Here is a 23,232-nt window from a genome sequence, read left to right as displayed (position 1 = left end):
TGTAGACGCCCCTCGGGAAGTAGCTTTCGGATGCTGCTTTATTAATTTCGAGCACACCCGCCGATACGCCTGTTGTGTCACCCTTTGAAGAAGTCATCAATTCAACCCCTGTATCCAAGTCCTCCCGCCTTATTTTATAGAATAATAACATAAATAATTCTGAACTTTTATTAGATACGTAATTTAAATCAGTAATTTTTAATTTATTTTATATCATCTTTAAATTTTATTTTAATATTTGATATAATTTCATAATTTTTATACATAGTCAATTATATAAAAATATTCAATATTATTTATTTATTAATTTAAATTTATAGAGAATATTGAATATTTTTATATAGTGTAAGTAAATTGAATATGTATTAAAAATTGAGGAATTATATTGTGTCATTTTTCATTATTTTTTAGTTTCGGGCAGCTATATTATTTGTAGAAGGATTTATCCCAAAATTTTATTTTCTTAGAGAAGAGGACCAAGAACCCTATTCTTTGTTTGACTACGCGCTACTTTGCATCCCAAACCTAGAGATTATTAACTTAATCTTAGAACTAAACTGCATAACCTAAAGATGGATCAGCCCTCCATCAGTAGGCGCAAAAAAAAAAAACGAATGGGAGAGGTGTGGTAGAAGCATTTTTGGGAGAAAACGGACAATTATGAGTCTAACATGAAAACTAAAGGTTTGAAATGGTGGCTTTAAAATCCTCATATTCTTAGGAGGATTGGGGTGGGTACGATTTCATTTCATGAGTGATTTTCGATTTCCACGCCCTGCAGGTAGGCAAGGGCAAAAGTCTGAAAATGAGTGTTAAAGTAAGATTAAAATAGAACCGACAAAAAAAAGAAAAAGTAATCAATGTAAAGTAAGGGGCCCCATGAAGTCACTATCTCTCAGGGAGGTAATGACAAATTAGACTGCATGAGGAGAAGACGGATTATCGTCCCGACAAGGTCGCCTAAGTTCGGCCTAAAGGACTATTTGTACTTAGGATGAATGGAAATTCCACCATATTTTTCCCCGTACTGAGTTTGGCTTGAAACATGGTAGATTCACGTCGATGAAAAAAATCTCGCACTCCCCACACAAACCAACTCCCGCCCTTTCTTTTTTATTCTTTCCGTGTGTACGGAAGGTAGTACGGGTACACCCGCGATGCATGCGTGAGCACATGTTATTGGCCGCACCAAACGTACGGCAGTTGTCATCCAGTGTGTACGGAACGGTAGTACGGGTAGACCCGCGATGTATGCGTGAGCACATGTTATTGGCCGCACCAAACGTACGGCAGTTGGCATCCAGGGTCAACGCTCGATAAGCTAATGATCTGGTGGTGTGTTTGGTTGGCATTATTCAGGTCAACGGTCCGTGAACCTTTTATTAAACACAGCAAATGGCGCCTGACCGGCCGTGTGAACAAGTCGGTCCTTCGATAGGCAGCGGAAAAGGACAGGCAGATGTGTCGCGGAGCATAAGCTTATAGCATAAAATTTGGGGTCCCCTGGAAGTTTAAAATGGTGACTTGCAAAAGTGAGAGATGTAGAGCGCTTGGAGGCCTCGCCGGCTGTAAAAGTGAAAAGATAAATTCAAAAAAAAAATTAGAAAAACAATTCTCGTCAAACCGGCAGTATCATGCAATCATCGTCTATGTTAATAATTTTTAATTAAAATTGACCAGCTATAAAAGTAAAAAAATAAATTCAAAAAAATTAACAAAAAATCAAAAAATTGTTTACATTAAACCGTCGGTGTCACGTAAAATGGTTGGCGTTCATGTCAGCAATTTTTAATCAAAATTGGAATGACGGATTGTATTGATAAATTGTCAAGATGCTTAGAACCTAATTTGGTTTCATATCAAGAGGGGTCAGGCTAATTGATATAAATATAATCAATTTAAATTTTGTTGGTAATTTCCTACTGGTTTTATCCATCTCTACAGGAAGACTTGGTCATCTCGTCCCTCGCAAATTGCCATTTTTCTGGTCAAATTTTCCTAGAATGACACATTCCTCCTCCACTTGCCTATGTGAACATGGCACTCCTTCACCTACTTCCTCGGACTATATAAACTGTCACTCGATCTTCGTTCTCGCCATGCATTGGGAAAACAACCGATCTTAAGAACTGTCATATCTTAAGTTAAGGCGCTGAAGTACGTGGCTCCAAAGGTGGTCCCTCGCATGCATGAAAAATAACTCTTTCTAAGGTTTCTCTCTCTCTCTCTCTCTCTCTCTCTCTCTCTATGGTACTATGGTAGGCATTTGCGTCATGAATTGTATGAATGTGCAGGCTTTTCAACAATAACGATGGAGGCATTAACAATCAGCGGCGGCGCCATGACCGTGCGGAAGTTCAAGCCCGTCACGGTCCAACCTGAGTCTGAGACCCCCAACGGTTTCTACTTCCTGTCGAGCCTCGACCAGGCGATTCCCTTCACCATGATGACGATCTATCGATACGAGAAAGGCAGCGGCAACGTCGGAGAGGTGCTCAAACAGGCTTTGTCCAAGGTTTTGGTCCTCTATTATCCACTGGCCGGCTCCATGGCCATATGCCCGGAAGGTAATTAAAAAAATGACCCGAAATTCATCGTGGAGTTGAAGAGGGCGAACTGACGATCGAAGCGAGAAGAGGGCGTGCCATATGTGGAGGCGGAGGCTGATTGTAGCATGGACATGCTGGACGATGTCCGAGTTCCCGATCTCGACGTCACATACAAACTCATTTACACCGATCCAAAGGCCAAAACCATACTCGAGACACCCCTACTAACTGCTCAGGTTGGGCAATATATATAATTTAGATCTATTCACTTACAGCAGAATAATTGCAATATGATTTTTAAAATGATTAACATGCATAAACGACAAAGTATTTCCACAAACAAAGTTGATCAAATGACACATATACATCTAAAATCTCTAATAAGCATAAAGGGCGTGCATTTAACTCTTTTGGTGGAATTGCATACAATGCTTTTCGATCAATATTGATTTAATTAGAAATTGTAATTATATCCAGGATAAAGTGAAGAAAATAGTTTGTCAACTTCATTCTACCCCTTGATTATCAAGGGAAAAACATTAAAAAAATATTGTATTTCCCAAAAAGTGCTATGAAACTACCCGGTGAATGTATGATCCTTTTGCTATACCAATCTTTTGTCATAAGTTAACCAGGTATTTCATTTTTGGCCACTGCATTTCCTCTCCGTTCCTGATTGCGGATTTCTTCAATCATCCTTATGATCGGTTCATTACAAATATTTGAACATCACCGCATTTGACTCTTATCGAGTTTGTACGTGCGCGATGTCCATATATACAACCTGCAATCAAATCCTCCAAATTTATTAGGGACGGAGGAAAATATAACTCTTTCGATTTTGTAGTAGCTTGACATAACCATATTCATACATTAATAGCATATACGAGAGAGACAGATGCTTTATAATAGCACCTCTATTCAAACTAATAATAAATAGAAACTATTATCCTTCCAAGAGAAAATGAAGAAATTCATTATATTCCACAAATAGATATCATGTTGCTGCTGCGACCCTTCACTATTGATTGTCTACACGTCTCCATATCAAGGATGGCCTCATTATTTTCTAAAAACAAATTAGATAGTTACAATCCGGACGTCTTTTGGAGCATATTAGAAAGCTTTGTTAGTGGATTGTGAGGTAGTGATGAATGGTCGGTCGGTGGGTAAGCGAAGACTGACGATATAAATATAATAAAGTATTCGTGCCACGAACGTAGTCGTCTCCCACGCACTTCATTCTGTAACCCTAAACGTGCAAGGTAACTTCTTGTTTCGTCGCATGATGGTTTTGGACATCAGGTGACGAAGTTCAAGTGCGGTAAATTCACTCTGGGTATTGGAATCAGCCACAGCCTGGTCGACGGCGTTTCCGGGATGAACTTCGTCAACTCGTGGGCCCAAATAGCAAGAGGCAAGCCGGTGACTGCCGTCCCTTTCCACGACCGGACCTTGCTGAAGTCGCGGGTGCCGCCCCAGATCAAGTACCCGTACGACGACTTCGTGCAGATCGCCGACACCTCGGACACCGAGTCGCTGTACCAGCGGGACCCGCTGGTGCACAAGCTCTTCGTCTTCGACGCGGACAGGATCGCGGCAACCAAGAAGCTGGCGCTGTCCGAGGGGAAGGTGAAGTGCTGCTCGAGCTTTGCGGCCGTCACGGCGCTAGTGTGGCGGGCGCGGAGCCAGGCGCTGGGGATGAAGCCTCACCAGCTGACGAAGATCCGCATAATGGCGGACTTCAGGTCCAAGTTCGGAACGGAGGCGCTGCCCGAGAATTATTTCGGCAACGCCGTGGTCACGACCGCGAGCCTCTGCTCCGCGGGGGAGCTGTGCGAGCGGCCCATCTCGTTCGCCGTCGAGCAGATACAGAAGGCGGTGGAGCAGCTGGACGAGGACTACGTGCGGTCGAGGATGGACTTCGTGGACACGTACAAGCCACCGCTCTCGTCGGTGGGCACGCTGGTGATCAGCTCCTGGACCCGGCTGGCCTACGGGATGTCCGACTTCGGGTGGGGCGACCCGTCGCAGTTCGGGTGCGGGGACCTGGCGAGGGAGCTGTGCGTGTACTTCCCGGAAGGGGAAGGGAAGAAGGGGATAGCGGTGGTGCTGGCTCTGCCACTTTCGGCCATGAACGCCTTTGAAGAGCTGGTCCAAATTTAAGGCCAGGACAAGAGATTATGCGCTTAATCGTCTTTGCTTATTCCAAAAAATAAAAAGTAAAAAATTTGTGGGTTATTTTTTTTCCCTAATGTGGTGATAAATTTCTTTCGGTGTAAGCATTGAATTATACATCTACTAGCGAGGGGCATTTCAACATTCCCATGTTTAATATTTGAATTGAATATATGTTTCTCTATTAATATTATTTTGGATGAAAATATTAGAGAAATGATTGTGTGACAGTTCTTAATATACTGACAAAATAATATTCTGGACCACAAAAAATCAAACTACAAATAACAATGTAGGACTCACTTATTTAAGAATTTGTGACTCACCATAAACTATCCCAAGGACTCTATATTAACAAAGTCTAAAATATTATCTCTTGGGCCGTTGGAGAGGGGCAATCTGTTGTTGCTCCTTACAAAATTAGAAATATCGAAGGGTCACGTTTGAATCTCCATGAGCTAAATCCACGTCCTCATCGCTTAGCAAGCAATCAATCTCTCTTATCCACTACCGTCGACGACATCCCTAGCAAGGTGGAACTCCAAGCCATGTTGACTGAGAGATAGCCATCACCATCGAGACCTCAGGCGGTCGGGGCGAGGTCGCAAACAACAGGCCTAGGTCTTCGACTGAGGCTTTCTCCTTCTACTAGTGATGGAAGGTAAACTTGGGATTTAACTAAGTGAGCACCACAAATCCCAATGAGAATTACGCCACAAATTTCTTTTAAGGAAACTTGAAAACTGTTAGCTGGGTTCACTCCTATGTGGAGGAGGCCCAATAAGTTGTAAGCCAAAAAGGACTTGAGTCCATATGATAAGTTATATAGAGAAATAGGGTTTCTCACTATCTTTGAAGTAATAGTTGCAAAAAATGCAACAACAAGAGAAAAAGAGAAAGCAGAAAATCTAGGGTTGGGGCAAAGTCTGATTTACATCAAGCTGGCATCGGAGGTTGATTTGTGGTCCAATTGAGCTAGAAATTTGTCAACATGTTCGTGGCGCAATCTTCTCGAATTTGAACAGCTTGATTTTTGTTTGAAGCTTTCTACATTAGGTTTTTTGTAGATTGATCAAAACCTACGTTTTTGGTCAGATTTATCCTTAATCTCTTGTGAAATTCATTTGTATTGCCAAGAATTATGTTCTTGAGGTCTTTGTTGCTATGTACCTCTAGTATTTCCCGGAGAAGGACATTGTTCACCCAATTTTATTAATAGTGAAGATTTTCCATGGTTTTTTGTCTCCTCACATCGATGAGGTTTTCCACATAAAAAATCATCTTGTATTTGCGTGCTTGGTATTTATTTTATTCTATTATATTGATTCATATTAGGTTTACACAAAATGGAAGATTATTTTATTCCGCTGTGTTAATTTGATATTGTTCGAATTGTTACTGTTCTTCCATCAGAGTGGTATTAGAGCTTCTGCTTATTGCTTGATTTTTCTGCCTTGTGTTAAACAATGGAAACGAATATGAGTATAATGGTTTCACTGAATGGTTCAAATTACCATATTTGGAAAGAGGAGATGGAAGAATTTTTATATATGAAAGATTTTTATTTGCTCATATTTGCCAAGGAGAAACCAAAGAATAAAACTGATACTGAATGGTTTATATTTCATCATCAAGTGTGTGGTTATATTAGGCAATGGGTGGATGATAATATTTTGAACCATATTATTGAGGAAACACATGCACGCAATTTATGGGATAAGCTCGAACAGTTATATGCTCGAAAGACTGGGAATAATAAATTATTTTTGATAAAACAGATGATGGCTTTGAGATATCAAGATGGCATTCGTTTGACTGATCATTTAAATTCTTTTCAATAAATTATAAATCAGTTGGCTGCGATGGGAATCAAGTTTGATGATGAGATACAAGCACTATGGTTGCTTGGTACTTTGCTGGACTCATGGAAGACATTCCGAATATCTTTGTCTAATTCTGCCTCGGATGATACGATTACCATGGATTTGATCAAGAGTAGTATTTTGAATGAAGAGATGAGAAGGAAGACACAATGATCGTCATCTTCACATTCTGATGCCTTGGTTGTTGAGAAAATGGAAAGAAGTGAGTTTTGAGATCCGTTAAATAGGGATAAAAGTCAAGATAAAAGTAGAGGTAAGTATAATAAATTTACTAATATTGAGTGCCATTATTGTCATTAGAAGAGACATATTCAGAGGTTTTGTCGCCAGTTAAAAAGGGAGAAACAAAAGGAGAAAGGTAAAGAGAAGAAAAGTGATAATGACACTGATGACAATTGTGTTACTACACTTAAAGAAGACTTTATTATCATTTTTTTATGGTGATGTGGTGAATTTTGTATCTCATGAGATCAGTTGGGTAATTGATAGTGGTGCATCTATTCATGTTACGTCTCGTAGGGATTTCTTTATATCATACATGTCAGGTGACTTCGGATCTGTGAAGATGGGAAGCAATGGGCTAACTCAAGTTGTAAGCATCGGTGATGTTTGCCTAGAAACCAGCAATGGTAGCAGGTTAGTATTGAATAATGTTAAACATATACCTAATATCCACTTGAATTTGATTTCAACAGGCAAGTTGGATGATGAAGGGTATTGCAGCACCTTTAGTAATAGTCAATGGAAATTCACCAAAGGTTCTCTTGTTGTGGCTAAAGATGAAAAATATTCTTTGTTGTACATTATGTAAGCAAAGTTGTCCACAGACAAAATTAATGTAGTAGACAGCGAAGATGTAGCTGAGTTATGGCATAAGAGGTTCAGTCACATCAGTGAGAAGGGTTTGTCAATATTGGCCAAGAAGAAGCTCCTTTTAAGATTGAAAAGTTCGGCGCTAAAGAAGTGTGCTCACTGTTTAGTGAGAAAACAGAACATAGTTGTATTTAAAAGCTTCCCTCATTCAAGAAAGTCATATATACTGGATTTAGTGTATTCTGATATTTACGGTTCTATGAAAACAAAATCACTTGGTGGCTCTCTTTATTTTGTTACCTTCATAGATGATTTTTCAAGAAAAATTTGGATTCACACATTGAAAACTAAAGATCAAGTATTATATGCTTTTAAGCAATTTCAAGCTTTAGTTAAGAGACAAAGTGGAAAGAAATTGGAATGATAACATGGGATTGGACCCTTTGATAAATATTGCAAAAAACAAGGTATTCGACATCAAAAGATACCTCCCAAGATGCCCTAGTTAAATGGTTTAGCTGAGAGAATGAACAGAACATTGGTTAAAAGGGTAAGATGCTTACTTTCACAGTCAAAGCTACATGGATCCTTTTGTAGTGAGGCTTTAAGTACAGTTGTGCATGTATTAAATCTTACCCCATGCATTTCTTTAGAGTTTGATGTTCCTAATAGAGTTTGGACATGCAAAGATGTTTCTTATGATTATTTGCGTGTCTTAAAGTGCAAAGCATTTGTGCATATTTCCGAAGATGAGAGGTCTAAACTTGATGTAAAAACACGACATTGCATGTTTATTGGTTATGGATAGGATAGGCTTGGCTACAAATTTTATGATATAGTTGAAAAGAAAATTGTAAGAAGCAGAAACGTTGTGTTTATGAAAAATCAAACAATTGAAGATATTAAGAAATCAAAGCTGATTTCAGCACCACAAGTTAGTGATAATTTGGTTGATCTGGATCTAGTTCCTCTTACAAATATTCCTACACAGGTTGCTGAAGAGCAGCATGAAGTCAATGTTCCAAATAACGCACATGTTCCTAAACATGTTGAAACAAATAATATTATTCCTAAACCAGAGGCTCAATTAGATGTTCCATCGGATGTTTCAGTCCGGAGATCCGTTAGAGACCAACGACCTTCCACCAAGTATTCTGAAGATGAGTATGTATTATTGACTAATGCAGGTAAATCAGAGTGTTATGCAGAAGCAATAGAAGATGAATACAAAAGCAATTGATTTGATGCTATGTGAGATGAGATGCAGTCACTTTATGATAATTATACTTTTGAGTTGGTGAAGTTACCTAAAGGTAAAAGAGCTTTAAAGAACAAGTGGGTATATAGGTTGAAGCAAGATGAACATACCTCACAACCACGGTACAAATCTAGATTGGTTGTTAAGGGATTCAGTCAAAGAAATGGTATTGATTTTGATGATATATTTTCTCCGGTAGTGAAAATGTCTTCTATCCGTGTGGTACTAGGCTTGGCAGCTACCCTAGATTTGGAAATTGAACAAATAGATGTCAAAACAGCTTTCCTACATGATGACTTGGAGGAAGAGATATACATGGAACAACCTAAGGGTTTTAAAGTGAAAGAGAAAGAGAATTATGTGTGCAAATTGAAGAAAAATCTCTATGGTCTAAAACAAGCACCGAGGTAGTGGTACAAAAAGTTTGCATCAGTTATAACAAAACAAGGCTATAAGAAGACTGTCCTCGGATAACTATGTGTTTGTCCAAAATTTTTCTGATGATGACTTTATTATTCTCTTGCTTTATGTTGAGGATATGTTGATTGTTGGTAGGAATGCTTCAAGAATTAAGTTATTGAAGAAACAATTGAGCAAGTCTTTTGCCATGAAAGACTTGGGCTCGGCGAAGCGGATTCTTGGCATTAGAATTACTTGAGATAGAGATGCTAAGAAGTTGTTTTTGTCACAAGAATTGAGTTATTGAAGAAACAATTGAGCAAGTCTTTTGCCATGAAAGACTTGGGCTCGGCAAAGTAGATTCTTGGCATTAGAATTACCCGAGATAGAGATGCTAAGAAGTTGTTTTTGTCGCAAGAATTGAGTTATTGAATAAACAATTGAGCAAGTCTTTTGCCATGAAAGACTTGGGCTCGGCGAAGCAGATTTTTGGCATTAGAATTACCTGAGATAGAGATGTTAAGAAGTTGTTTTTGTCGCAAGAAAAATATATTAAGAAGATCATTCAGAAATTTTACATGGATAAGGCTAAAGTAGTTAATACTTCTCTTGCTGCCCACTTTAAGTTAAATATGAAGCAAAGTCCTACGATTGATAAAGAAAGAAAGATATGGAAAGTGTTCCATATGCCTTGGCTGTAGGAAGCTTAATGTATGCGATGGTATGTACATGCCCAGACTTGGCGCATGCAGTTAGCGTTGTTAGTCACTATTTGTTAAATCTAGGCAAAGAACACTGGAATGCAGTGAAGTGGATTATGAGGTATTTTCGGAGAACTTCAAATTTGAAACTCAGTTTTAGGACTGAGAAACTTGAGTTAGTTGGATACACAGATTCCGATTTGGCAGGAGATATTGATACTTGTAAATCTACTTCTAGTTATTTGATTTCTTTTGCGGGTAAAGCTGTGTCATGGAAGTCAAGATTGCAGAAGTGTGTTACACTTTCTACAACCGAAACTGAATTTATTGCAGCAACTGAAGCTAGTAAAAAGATGCTATGGATGAAGAAGTTATTAGAAGAGTTTTGGTTCAAGTAAAAGAGGTATGTGTTATTTTGTGATAATCAAAGTGCAATTAATCTTAGTAAGAATTCATCTTTTCATTCTATCGAAACATATTGATGTTAGATATCATTGTATAAGAGATGTTCTAGATGAAAAGTTGTTGGAACTTGAGAAAATTCATACGGATCATAATGGCTCTGATATGATGATGAAGACTTTACCAAGAGAGAAGCTTGAACATTGCCAATTGATAGCGGGGATGGTGAATCCCTCTACATTGTCATGAGAGGGAGATTTGTTAGCTGGGTTCACTCCTATGTGGAGGAGGCCCAATGAGTTGCAAGCTCAAAAAGGGCTTGAGGCCGTATAATAACTTATATGAAGAAATAAGGTTTCTCATTATCTTTTAAGTGATAGCTGCAAAAAGATGTAGTAACAAGAGAAAAAAAGAAAGCAGAAAATCTGGGGTTGGGCAAAGTCTGATTTACATCAAGCCGGCATCAAAGGTCAATTCGTGGTTCGATTGAGCTGAAAATTTGTCAGCATGTTCGTGGCGCAATCTTCTTGAATCTAAACGGTTTGATTTTCTTTTGAAGCTCTCTACATTAGGTTTTTCGTGGATTGATCAAAACCTAAGTTTTTTGTTAGATTTATCTTTGATCTCTGTGAAATTCATGTGTATTGCCAAAAATTATGTTCTTGAGGTCTTTGCTGTTATGTACCTCTAGTATTTGCTAGAGAAGAACATTGTTCACCCAATTTTGTTGATAGTGAAGATTTTTGGGTGGACTCCGATGTTGTGGTTTTTGATCTCCTCACATCAAGGAGGTTTTACACGTAAAAAATCATCTTGTGTTCGCGTGTTTGGTATTTATTTTACTCTACTATATCGATTCCTATTAGGTTTACACAAGAGAGGAGATTATTTTATTCTGCTGCGTTAATTTGATATTGTTCAAATTGTTATTGTTCTCTCATCAAAAACCTTATCATCTAGTTTCTATCGATGTTCTACTGGCACGAGAGAGTTGAGTCAGGTTTGGGTCGGACTATGGTTCAATCCAAAGAGACCGATTTAATAGTTTTGACACATTTCCACGCAATACGAATTAGTGACTCATACCATATTTGACCTGATACATACCTAACTCGTGCCCAACTTTACTCATATTACTAAAATATTTCCATACTTAACCTAAACTATGAAAGATCAAAGCTAAACTGAGGTGAGAGTATAAAATGAGTGAGCGCAAGATTAAGTGAAGGTGAAAGAGACCGACAATAGACTCATAGAAACAAGTTATGTCTAAGTTGTAAACTATTTATGACTCATTTAACACTCATATTATGTTTGAACTCATTTATCACCAATTTACTCAATATAATTAACTAGTGTATGCCCATTTAACACCTATATGGCTTAAGAAATATATTTATAACCCATTTTGACGGATCTAACCTTACTCAATTCACACAATATAAATGAAAAGTGTCAAAAAAATCTTAAACTTATTGTATTTGTGCCAATTTGGTCATATATTATTTGACTTAATGCTAGTTTAGTTCTTTCGGTTACTTTTGATTGAATATTGCTGTTGTGGACGTCGGTCGATGTACATGGCATGTTAGGGCTAAGGTGAGCCTCACTAGCCTAGCGTGAGGCGGCCCTCGCGACCTTTAGCAAGGGGAGGTTGGATTTGGACAAGTCGAGGCTTGCCCTTGTCAGTGGCCGCTTGTTGAAGACTAGTGACCAACCGGAGGAAGAGGGAGAAAAAAAAAAGAGAGAAAGAAAAGAAAAATAAAATAAAAATTCAAAATTTAAAAAATTTAAAAATTTAAAAATATTATTAAAATTGTCCATGTCAGCGCCACATGTATTACGTAAGCCGATTGGTATTCACATTAGCAATATCCAGCCAAAATTAGCTGTAATGAATGAATTAGCACTAAGTCAAAATTTTAGGAATAAATTGGTACAATCAAAATATTTAGGATTAAATTAGTGTAAATGTAATAAGTTTAAGATTTTTTTGACACTTTTTCCTATAAAATGATGTCCAATCTTGCTACAACTTCCTTTTATTGGGCATTTTTGGTGCTATAAACCTTTTCTTTTGGTAGTAATCTCTTTGAAATAGTTTTCTGTTCTTTCTTTTTACTTAAACAATTCATTCGTGATATCTTCATCATTTTATATTATTTAAGATATTCAAAACTAGTTTTCTTCTTAGAGATTTTTGTCACAAGACGAAAACACACTAAATCTTGAGATATACATCTAACGCAAGCATATGCCTATCTTCACCCACTGACCAAACTTCTAGGAATTTTATATAGTATTCACATAAATCACAAGATCTTTATTTTTTAAACTTTTTTAACTCAAACAACGTCACGAACAAGGGATCCTCGCTAATTGGAGTGAGACACATGCATTAATGAGATAAGACAATCGGCGGGTGTCATTTTCTTTACTAGATAATTAATGTGTTCTATTCTAACTAATCATTTCTCAACTCGATGGAGCTCCTCCTCGAACACTTGCGATCCCGCTGCAAGAAACCAACATGCTTTGACGTACGTATCTAGAGACCCGACATCGTATCAAGAATCAACGTGCGCATAACCAAGGGTTGATTGAAATACAAGTTCATTTATTCTAATACTTCGATTGATTTCATAGGTTATTTTCCACGTCTTTTCTCGTGGTGGAGTAGATCTGGCCGCATACTCGTTCTTCGAGGTTGATTCCCGCCACCCTTCTTCTACCCCAGCTACCCCGCCCACTTCACATCTTCCTTCCCCCCGTCGATCCTCATCTTTCCCCATGGATCTTATCTTTTATTCATTTGAAAATTCTCGATATCTTTTGATTTCGATCAGTAGGGTTGATCGTGTCTGGTTTTGGGGCCCATCTTCTCGCGTCAGCCGGCTGGGACGAGTCAGTTATCTTGATCCCTTCTTTTGTTTGGCACGTCGTTGCCGCGTTAAAGCAATTAATAATTGTCATCGTCTGCTCTGGTTTATTCCCGACCTGTATGCCACCACGTTAGGGTTGGTGGAAGGTGATGTATAAGCCTCTCGGTAAGTAACTTCCAAATGCTGCTTTGTTAATTTCGAGCACACCCAGCGATAAGCCTTTCACGTCATCCTTTGAAGAAGTCTTCAATTCAGCCCCAATGTACAAGTCTTCCCGCCTTATTTTATAGAATAAAAATACAAATAATCCTGAAATTTGATTCGATGCGCACTTTAATTTATAAATTTTTAATTATCTCTTAATTTTATCTCTCGGGAAGTAACTTCCAAATCACACCTAGCGATAAGCCTATCATCATCCTTTGAAGAAGTCTTCAATTCAGCCCCAATGGATAAGTCTTCCCGCCTTATTTTATAGAATAAAAATACAAATAATCCTGAAATTTGATTCGATGCGTACTTTAATCTATAATTTTTTATTTTATTTAATATGATCTCTTAATTTTATCCTAACATATAATGTGATCTCTAAACTATTGATACATGTTCAATTTAATTCATGAACTATATTTAAAAATATTCAATATTACCCGTCTATTAATGTGGCATCTCAAAATTTCATGGCAACCTCTGGATGCATTACGACCTATGAAAAGGTGATGGAAGTGTTATTGATTTATGTTATGGCCTTTAGACCAAAGAATTTTAATAGATTAATGCCGAGTATTTTAATGGAGAATTATTTGGGTAGAAATACATCTTATGTTAATGGATGATCAAGGTTGGTGCTATAGGACAATTTGGTAAAGAAGACTTTGTTCTTGACTATGCACTTTATAGATTTGATTTTATGGATTAATGTCACAAAGTCTTTTGGCCATTTTATGATGCAATTAGGTATTTATTTAAATGAGGATTAAGATGTATTATTAAAAATAAACTTGGGCCATTTAAGTTTGGACCTTAGGCCCAAGTGAGTTGGGCCTAAAGTGGGCCAAGAGGCCTGGCCCATAGAGCTCATGAGGTTGTCAACGCATGGAGGGGGGAGGAGGAGCCACATGGCCTCCTCCAAGTGTCTTCGGCAAGGGAGACACTTGTCTCCTTCTTGGGGACAAGTGTCCCCCATGCAAAATGAGGATGCATGCAAGCTTTCTTTTCAACAAAAAGGAAAAAGGGGGAAGGGGGTGGTCGGTCTAGGTGCCGAGAGAGAGGAGAGAAAGAGAGAAAGAGAGAAAGAGAGAAATAGAGGAAGAGAGGAAGAGAGAAAGGAAGGAGGAGGTTCATCGCCGCCGTGCCCCGCCGTTGAGCCCGCCTAGCCCCGCCGTCATTCTTGCTGCGTTTTCCTTTGATTTGAGGCAAGTAGAGTCTTAAAACCTACCATTTGCTTGCTGTAAAGTGTGTGTAGAAGATGATAAATCCTGATTGTGGTAAGTAGTGAAATTTCGGAGCTTTGGGGAGAGGTTTGTTGGCTTTGCATGCTGTTTCTGGAAAACAACCAGCCTGACTGTTCATGAGTTTGGGGGTTGCATGTGACTTTTTATTTGGGATTTCACTTCGACCTCTTCATGAAAGTTGTAGAGAACATCTTGAAGTATAACATACTAAAATTTGAGATAAAATGGAAAATTTTTTAGGGGTGAAACCCTTTTTCTACGAAAACATTAGATCTGGAAACTGTTTTGTTGACCTATTGGTGATTTCGTGTGTTGCATGTGACTTTTTATTTGGAATTTCACTTCTAATTCTTCATGAAAGTTGTAGATAACATCTTTAAGTATAACATACTAAAATTTTAGACAAAATGGAAAAGTATTGAGGGGTGAAACCCTTTTTTCTACAAAAACATTAGATTTGGAAACTGTTTTGTTGACCTCTTGGTGATTTCGTGTGTTGCATGTGACTTTTTAGTTGGAATTTCACTTCTACCTCTCCATGAAAGTTGTAGAGAACATCTTGAAGAATAACATACTGAAATTTGAGATAAAACGAACAAGTATTTCTTGGTGAAACGATTTTCCTTTGGAGAGACTAGATCTGGAATTCGTCGTGATGACCTTCAGTAGTTTCGTGGTCTGTAAAGTAACTTTCTTGTTGAAATTTCACTTCGATTTCTTAACGAAAGTTGTAAAGGACATTCTGAGGTTTAACATATCAAAAATTTAGACAACAAAAACAAGAATAGATAGGTGAAATCATGGTTTTTCGGAGGTAGTCAAATTTGGAAATTTCGGTATTGAAACAGAAGCTGTAACCATCTATATTAAATCACCTAGAACGAATTTGACTTTTATTTCTTCATAAAAAATCTACCTTAGGATCTTGAATAAAACATAGTCGAATTTCATAAAGTTTTAAGGCCATTTGGGTATTTAATCGAAAATGCTTTTAAAACCGTGTAACCTGGTATATTCGGATTTAATCAGTTTTTATGAATGGGTCATATCATTTTTTATGAAGCTCTTTCGGCAAAGTGTTCTTCATGAAGTATATTTATTTACGTCTTCCCTACAACATATTCAAATCTCATAATTTTTGAAGTTCATTTGCCTATTTAACTGAAAATGTTTCAAAAACTGTGCAAGTTAAGTGGTTATGATAATGGTGCTGTGATGTTTGGTCTATACCGCATGATATGAGGGTGTTTTGGTGCAGCGTCCTTCATGAAATATTTTCCATTATGTCTTGATTATCACATGTTCAAATTTCATAATTTTTAAAGGTCATTTGGGTATTAAATGGAATTATTTCCTAAGACTGTGCAAGTTGGAAAGAGCAAATTTCAAATGCTGTAATTTATGATTTTTTTGTTTTGGATGAGTCCCATGAATTATATTGATTTAAGTGATCAAACCTTGCTGCATATGTGATGATAATTGGCATTGCATATAGAATCAAATGTTGAATTTGACTTTGTTGCCATTACATCATGTGCCATGTTGATTGTGAGACATAAATTGGTGAATATGAATTATGATAAATGAGGAGACTGTTGGAGGTGAGCCAATAATGCCCTAGAAGTGTCAGGATGCCCGGGATGTGGGGGTGCCGGATGCCCGATGGCCTAGTGGCGTAATTCCGGAAGGTCCTCGGGAGTTTCGAGATGTCCGGTGGTATACGGTACGTAATTCCAGGGGGGGATTCCTGGTGGTATGTCGGTACGTAATCTCGGAAGCCCTGGAGGTGCGTGCCCAGGGGGGGGATTCCTCGTGATGCTAGTTGGAATGCGAGATGCCCGGAATGTGGGGGTGTCGGATGTCCGGTTGTATTTTGAATACATGCCCGGAGGTTTCTCGCGATGCCAAGTTGGGTGTGAGCGATAAATTGTGGGATGCAAACATTGGTCCTTGGAAAGAAAAACTGATGAGATCCTTGTGAAAGATAATAATTGAAAATGAATCATGTGCATGGGTGTATGCATATGGCATGATGCATGATCTGCTTATGAAAATAAATTAATGCTATTTGATATTGAAAATGCGATCATGAAGGCATAAATGGATTTCATGGTGATGTATGCTTGATAGCATGGATGATATGAATCATGGCGGTATATGCACGATGGCATGATGAGATATGCATGACTGCATGGAGGTATATGCACTTATGGCATGGTGATATATGTATGAATGCTTGATGACGAGTGCATGGTGGTATGTGCACATATGGCATGGTGATGCATGAATGCTTGATGATGAATGCATGATGATGTATGCACATATGGTATGATAACATATGCATGGCTGTAAGGTAAGTTATGCTGGAATACATGAATGATATGTGCTTTGTTATGATGCCTTGATTGTTCTGTGTAACGCAATGAGTAGTTTGGTGGATCTTTACTGCTGAGTGGTTGTACTCACCCCTTTTGGGGATTAACATTTCAAACTAGATAAGATACCTCTGCTGCCACTACCACCGATAGATGGATCAAGTGGTTTGATATGATCGTAAGGACGAGGATAGCAAATGAATGAACTTTTGGACGCCAACATTGATTGATGGACTTTAAGCATACGACTGTTAGAGGAGATGTCGGTTATCTTTTGAAGTATAGCCAAGTATAGAAAACCATGGCATTTCGATGTACCGACTAAAGATGTCCATCTGTTTTATGTAAATAAAAGTGTTCGGCTTTAACTTATATAAGATGTTTAGTTGGTGTGCATCGTTTTCTGAATATAGGGAAGGGAGTTGTTGGATATGCTTCCGTTATATGAATTGCGCAAGGGACCAATCTAAAAGATGTAAACCCCCAGGTTGTATGGACCCGTTGCAATTGAAATGGTATTAGAGTGGCATATTATTAGGGAAAGTGAAAGGTAAGCGAACTATGGCGACCCTAACGGATCGGGGGCCGTGTCAAGGGGTGCCACAATTAATTCAAATTCAGAGACCCTAAATTAAATGGGTATAAAAAATTGAGGAACCACATTGTGTCATTTTTCATTATTTTTTTGTTCGGGCAGCTATATTATCTACATAAGGATTTATCTCAAATTTTTGTTTTCTTAGAGAAAAGGATCAAGAACCCTTCTCTTTATTTTAACTTCACACTACTTTGCATCCCAAACTTGAAGATTACTTGCTTCATCTTCGAGCTGAACTGCATAACCTAACCGATCAACCCTCCTTAAAACGAATGGGAGAGGTGTGCTAGAAGCATTTTTGGGACAAATGGGACAATTCAGTATAAATAAATCAATTGGTGATAGGATAAATTACAAGTCTAATACGAAAATTCTAGTTTCAAAATGGTGACTTAAAAAGAAATCAACGTAAAGTAAGGGACCCCGCGAAGTCGCTGTGTCTCATAGAGGTAATAACAAATAGATTGCATGAGGAGACGATGGATTATCGTCCCAACAAGATTGCCCAAGTTCAGCATGCAAGATTCATCTTGACGAATAAAATTTCGCCTCCATTTCTTTTTTCAATTCTTTCCGCGTGTACGCATAGGAACCCGGATAGAAATGGTGACCGGAACGGGTAGTTCCGGTAGACCGACGATGCATGCGTGAGTATATGTTATTGGCGCACCGTACGCACGGCTAATGTCATCCAAGGGTCAAAGCTCAATAAGCTAATGATCTGGTGGAGTGTTTGGTCAGCATTATTGAGGTGAACGATGCGTGAACCTTTTACTAAACACAACAAATGGTGCCGGATCAGCAGGTCAACGGGTCTGTTGGGTCGAGCTCTTTTCTCAAGGAGAACCTGTTCGTGCACTCCGCCCGGCAGATTATCGTTCTTTTTCCGTCGGATTTACGCTAACCAGAATAGATTCCTCCTCGACTGGCGACGTGAACGAGTCGGTCGGTCCGTCGATAGGCACGGAAAACGACAGGCGGATGTGTCTAGGAAGCATAAGCATATCGCTCAATGATAGGATAAAATTTGGGGTCCCAAACCGAAACTAGAGGTTCAAAATGGTGGCTTGAAAATGTAAGAGATGTAGAGTGCTTGCAAGCCTCACCGGCTGTAAAAGTGAAAAAATAAATTCAATTTTTTTTTTAAAAATTATTCACATCAAACAAGAGGTGTTATGTAAAATAATCACTGTTTACATTAGCAATTTTCAATCAAAATTTGCTAGCTGGAAAAGTTAAAAAAATAAATTCAAAAAAATTAACAAAAAATCAAAAAATTGTTTACATCAACCGGCGGTGTCATGTAAGATGGCCGGTATTCATGTCAGCAATTTTTAATCAAAATTGGAATGACGGATTGTATTGATAAATTGTCAAGATGCTTAGAACCTAATCTGGCTTCATATCAAGAGGGGTCAAGCTGAATTGATATAAATATAATCAATTTAAATTTTGTCGGTAATTTCCTATTGGTTTTATCCATCTCTACAGGAAGACTTGGTCATCTCGTCCCTCGCAAATTGCCATTTTTCTGGTCAAATTTTCCTAGAAAGACACATTCCTCCTCCACTTGCCTATGTGAACATGGCACTACTTCACCTACTTCCTCGGACTATATAAACTGTCACTCGATCTTCGTTCTCGCCATGCACTGGGAAAACAACTGATCTTAAGAACGGTCATATCTTAAGTTAAGGCGCTGAAGTACGTGGCTCCAAAGGTGGTCCCTTGCGTGCATGAAAAATAACTTTCTAAGGTTTCTCTCTCTCTCTCTCTCTCTCTCTCTCTCTCTCTCTCTCTCTCTATGGTAGGCATTTGCGTCATGAATGGTATGAATATGCAGGCTTTTCAACAGTAACGATGGAGGCATTAACAATCAACGGCGGCGCCATGACCGTGCGGAAGTTCAAGCCCGTCATGGTCCAACCTGAGTCTGAGACCCCCGACGGTTTCTACTTCCTGTCGAGCCTCGACCAGGCGATTCCCTTCACCATGATGACGATCTATCGCTACGAGAAAGGCAGCGGCAACGTCGGAGAGGTGCTCAAACAGGCTTTGTCCAAGGTTTTGGTCCTCTATTATCCACTGGCCGGCTCCATGGCCATAAGCTCGGAAGGGAGATTCATCGTGGAGTTGACGAAGAAGGGCGTGCCATATGTGGAGGCGGAGGCTAATTGTAGCATGGACATGCTGGGCGATGTCCGAGTTCCCGATCTCGACGTCACAAACAAACTCATTTACACCGATCCAAAGGCCAAAACCATACTCGAGACACCCTTACTAACTGCACAGGTTGGGCAATATATATAATTTAGATCTATTTACTTACGGCAGAATAATTGCAATATAATTTTTAAAATGATTAACATGCATAAACGACAAAGTATTTCCACAAACAAAGTTGATCAAATGATACATATACACCTAAAATCTCTAATAAGCATAAAGGGCGTGCATTTAACTCTTTTGGTGGAATTGCATACATTGATTTTCGATCAATATTGATTTAATTAGAAATTGTAATTATATTCCGGATAAAGTGAAGAAAATAGTTTGTCAACTTCATTCTACCCCTTGATTATTAAGGGAAAAACATTAAAAAATTTATTTTATTTTGTAATTATTTGCTATGTTGTCAGAAAAAATGCGTATTTCCCAAAAAGTGCTATGAAACTACCCGGTGAATGTATGTCCTTTTGCTATACCAATCTTTTGTCATAAGTTAACCAGACCCTGTTTGGTATTTCATTTTTGGCCACTGCATTTCCTCTCCGTTCCTGATTGCGGATTTCTTCAATCATCCCTATGGTCGGTTCATTACAAATATTTGAACATCACTGCATTCGACTCTTATTGAGTTTGTACGTGCGCGATGTCCATATTTACAACTTGCAATCAAATCCTCCAAATTTATTAGGGACGGAGGAAAATATAACTCTTTGGCTTTTGTAGTAGCTTGACATAACCATATTCATACATTAATAGCATATACGAGAGAGACAGATGCTTTATAATAGCACCTATTCAAACTAATAATAAATGGAAACTATTATCCTTTCGAGAGAAAATGAAGAAATTCATTATATTCCACAAATAGATATCATGTTGCTGCTGCGACCGTTCACTATTGATTGTCTACACGTCTCCATATCAAGGATGGCCTCATTATTTTCTAAAAACAAATTAGATAGTTACAATCCGGACGTCTTTTGGAGCATATTATAAAGCTTTGTTAGTGGATTGTGAGGTAGTAATGAATGGTCGGTCGGTGGGTAAGCGAAGACTGACGATATAAATATAATAAAGTATTCGTGCCGCGAACGTAGTCGTCTACCACGCACTTCATTCTGTAACCCTAAACGTGCATGGTAACTTATTGTTTCGCTGCATGATGGTTTTGGACATCAGGTGACGAAGTTCAAGTGCGGTCGATTCACTCTGGGGGTTGGAATCAGCCACAGCCTGGTCGACGGCGTTTCCGGGATGAACTTTGTCAACTCGTGGGCCCAAATAGCAAGAGGCAAGCCGGTGACCGCCGTCCCTTTCCACGACCGGACCCTGCTGAAGTCGCGGGTGCCGCCCCAGATCAAGTACCCGTACGACGACTTCGTGCAGATCGCCGACACCTCGGACACCGAGTCGCTGTACCAGCGGGACCCGCTGGTGCACAAGCTCTTCGTCTTCGACGCGGACAGGATCGCGGCAACCAAGAAGCTGGCGCTGTCCGAGGGGAAGGTGAAGTGCTGCTCGAGCTTTGCGGCCGTCACTGCTCTAGTGTGGCGGGCGCGGAGCCAGGCGCTGGGGATGAAGCCTCACCAGCTGACGAAGATCCGCATAATGGCGGACTTCAGGTCCAGTTCGGAACGGAGGCGCTGCCCGAGAATTATTTCGGCAACGCCGTGGTCACGACCGCGAGCCTCTGCTCCGCGGGGGAGCTGTGCGAAAGGCCCATCTTGTTCGCCGTCGAGCAGATACAGAAGGCGGTGGAGCAGCTGGACGAGGAGTACGTGCGGTCGAGGATGGACTTCGTGGACACGTACAAGCCACCGCTCTCGTCGGTGGGCACGCTGGTGATCAGCTCCTGGACCCGGCTGGCCTACGGGATGTCCGACTTCGGGTGGGGCGACCCGTCGTAGTTCGGGTGCGGGTACCTGGCGAGGGAGCTGTGCGTGTACTTCCCGGAAGGGGAAGGGAAGAAGGGGATAGCGGTGGTGCTGGCTCTGTCGCTTTCGGCCGTGAACGCCTTTGAAGAGCTGGTCCAAGTTTGATTTTTCAAATGGGGCCAAAGTTTCCTTTCTTTATTCAGATTATTATCTTCCAAATGTAAGCACAGAAATGGAATTGCGTGTTCAGCAAGTTTGATGCTATTCAGTTTCCTTTTCTACTCGATATATCTGTAATTGGCTGGTCGTAGCTAGAGCTCGAAAATAATTTCATATTTATGTAATAATTATTTTATGGTGGACTTCCGTACCAGTTAGCGGGGATAGCTCAGTTGGGAGAGCGTCAGACTGAAGATCTGAAGGTCGCGTGTTCGATCCACGCTCACCGCACATCTCTGTGTTTTTACCTATCTTATTAGCGGTGAACCCCTTTTGGGCTCTCTCGATTGACGTTCAAATTTTCAAATCACGGTCCATTATCCTCGAGCTCCTTGTTGTGGCACATGATGAATTCGAAATTTTTGGAGTTTTGCTTCGGTTTGGTGCAACCGAACTGGAGAAATAAGATGAGAGAGCGATGAATCAATCAATTAGATTGACCATGATAGGTTCAAGGGATTCGGATTCGGATAACATTATGTTAGAATAGAATAAGACCATCCGATGCGGTGAAATTCAACCCGTCTTATGCTCAACAGCGTATTATTCATTAATATATATATATATATATATATATTATTTTATTTTGTTTTACATGATTTTGGACCTAACAAGAGAAGAAATGGTATGAACTTTGTTTCACTTTACTTAGCATTAAATAGAGATTACTATTCTTAATCATATCCTAATTAAAAGATTAATAAGAGCATGAGAGTGAGTCAAATTATTTTCACCTACCTATAACAATAATTCCGGTGATGCACATCATAGTCACATGATAGGACATTATCGCTCTAGGGTGGGGGAACCTATCTTTCGATTTCTATCCAATTCAATGCTCAAGATCCCAAAAAAAGGCCACTTGTTCCATGTGATTTTTATCTTGAGAAGCATATGTCGATTCCTTTCATACCTATAATTGGCTGACACATAATTGCCCAATCATCACCAAAATTACCATACTTTAGTATTAAATTTACTAAAAGAATAATGATTGTAATCTATTGTGTATTTTCTCGTCACAATACATTTTTTTTTTATTCGATATAATTTATGTCACGTTCAAATCATGTTATCATGCAATATCCATGGTGGTCAACCATGGTGGTCCATTTGACCACTCGTGGGATTTATCTTTGGCTCAAGCTAATTGGCTCAAGCCGATAACCTGTGCGACCGGCTATGGTTGGTGAGAAACCGGCGTTTCCCGGTGACATTCAATCTGTTATGATCCCATAAGTGAACCCCAGCCAATAGAGAGAACTAGATTTTCCTACCTTTCACTTTTTCTATATGGAAGCAAGGCGCTGAAGATGAAGCCTCGCCAGCTGACGAAGCTTCGCATGGTGGCCGACATTAGGTCCAAGTTAGAGAAGCCGTTGCCCCAGAATTACTTTGGCAACGCCGTGGGGACGATC

The 23,232-nt window shown here is 39.3% G+C and overlaps 2 protein-coding genes and 1 non-coding gene across 3 annotated transcripts; all 3 read left to right on the top strand.

Moving 5' to 3' along the window:
• The first annotated feature begins 2,311 nt into the window (after positions 1-2,311).
• Positions 2,312-4,715, top strand: LOC104454582 (fatty alcohol:caffeoyl-CoA acyltransferase). Its single transcript, XM_039298698.1, has 3 exons — positions 2,312-2,567; positions 3,177-3,184; positions 3,855-4,715. Exons 1-3 carry the CDS (start codon positions 2,312-2,314, stop codon positions 4,713-4,715), a joined length of 1,125 nt encoding a protein of 374 aa, XP_039154632.1.
• A 14,437-nt stretch (positions 4,716-19,152) lies between these two features.
• LOC104454573 (omega-hydroxypalmitate O-feruloyl transferase) lies at positions 19,153-21,628 on the top strand. The gene is made up of 4 exons (XM_039298692.1): positions 19,153-19,248; positions 19,336-19,784; positions 20,901-21,227; positions 21,344-21,628. The coding sequence occupies exons 2-4, from the start codon at positions 19,353-19,355 to the stop codon at positions 21,626-21,628; spliced, it is 1,044 nt and encodes a 347-aa protein (XP_039154626.1). The 5' UTR covers positions 19,153-19,248; positions 19,336-19,352.
• A 344-nt stretch (positions 21,629-21,972) lies between these two features.
• Positions 21,973-22,045, top strand: TRNAF-GAA. Its single transcript has one exon. It is a non-coding gene; the product is annotated as a tRNA-Phe (tRNA).
• Positions 22,046-23,232: the final 1,187 nt, after the last annotated feature.

The sequence above is a fragment of the Eucalyptus grandis genome, chromosome 1, assembly GCF_016545825.1.
Source record: "Eucalyptus grandis isolate ANBG69807.140 chromosome 1, ASM1654582v1, whole genome shotgun sequence".
Lineage (NCBI taxonomy): Eukaryota > Viridiplantae > Streptophyta > Magnoliopsida > Myrtales > Myrtaceae > Eucalyptus > Eucalyptus grandis.
This window is presented reverse-complemented; position numbering and strand designations above follow the sequence as displayed.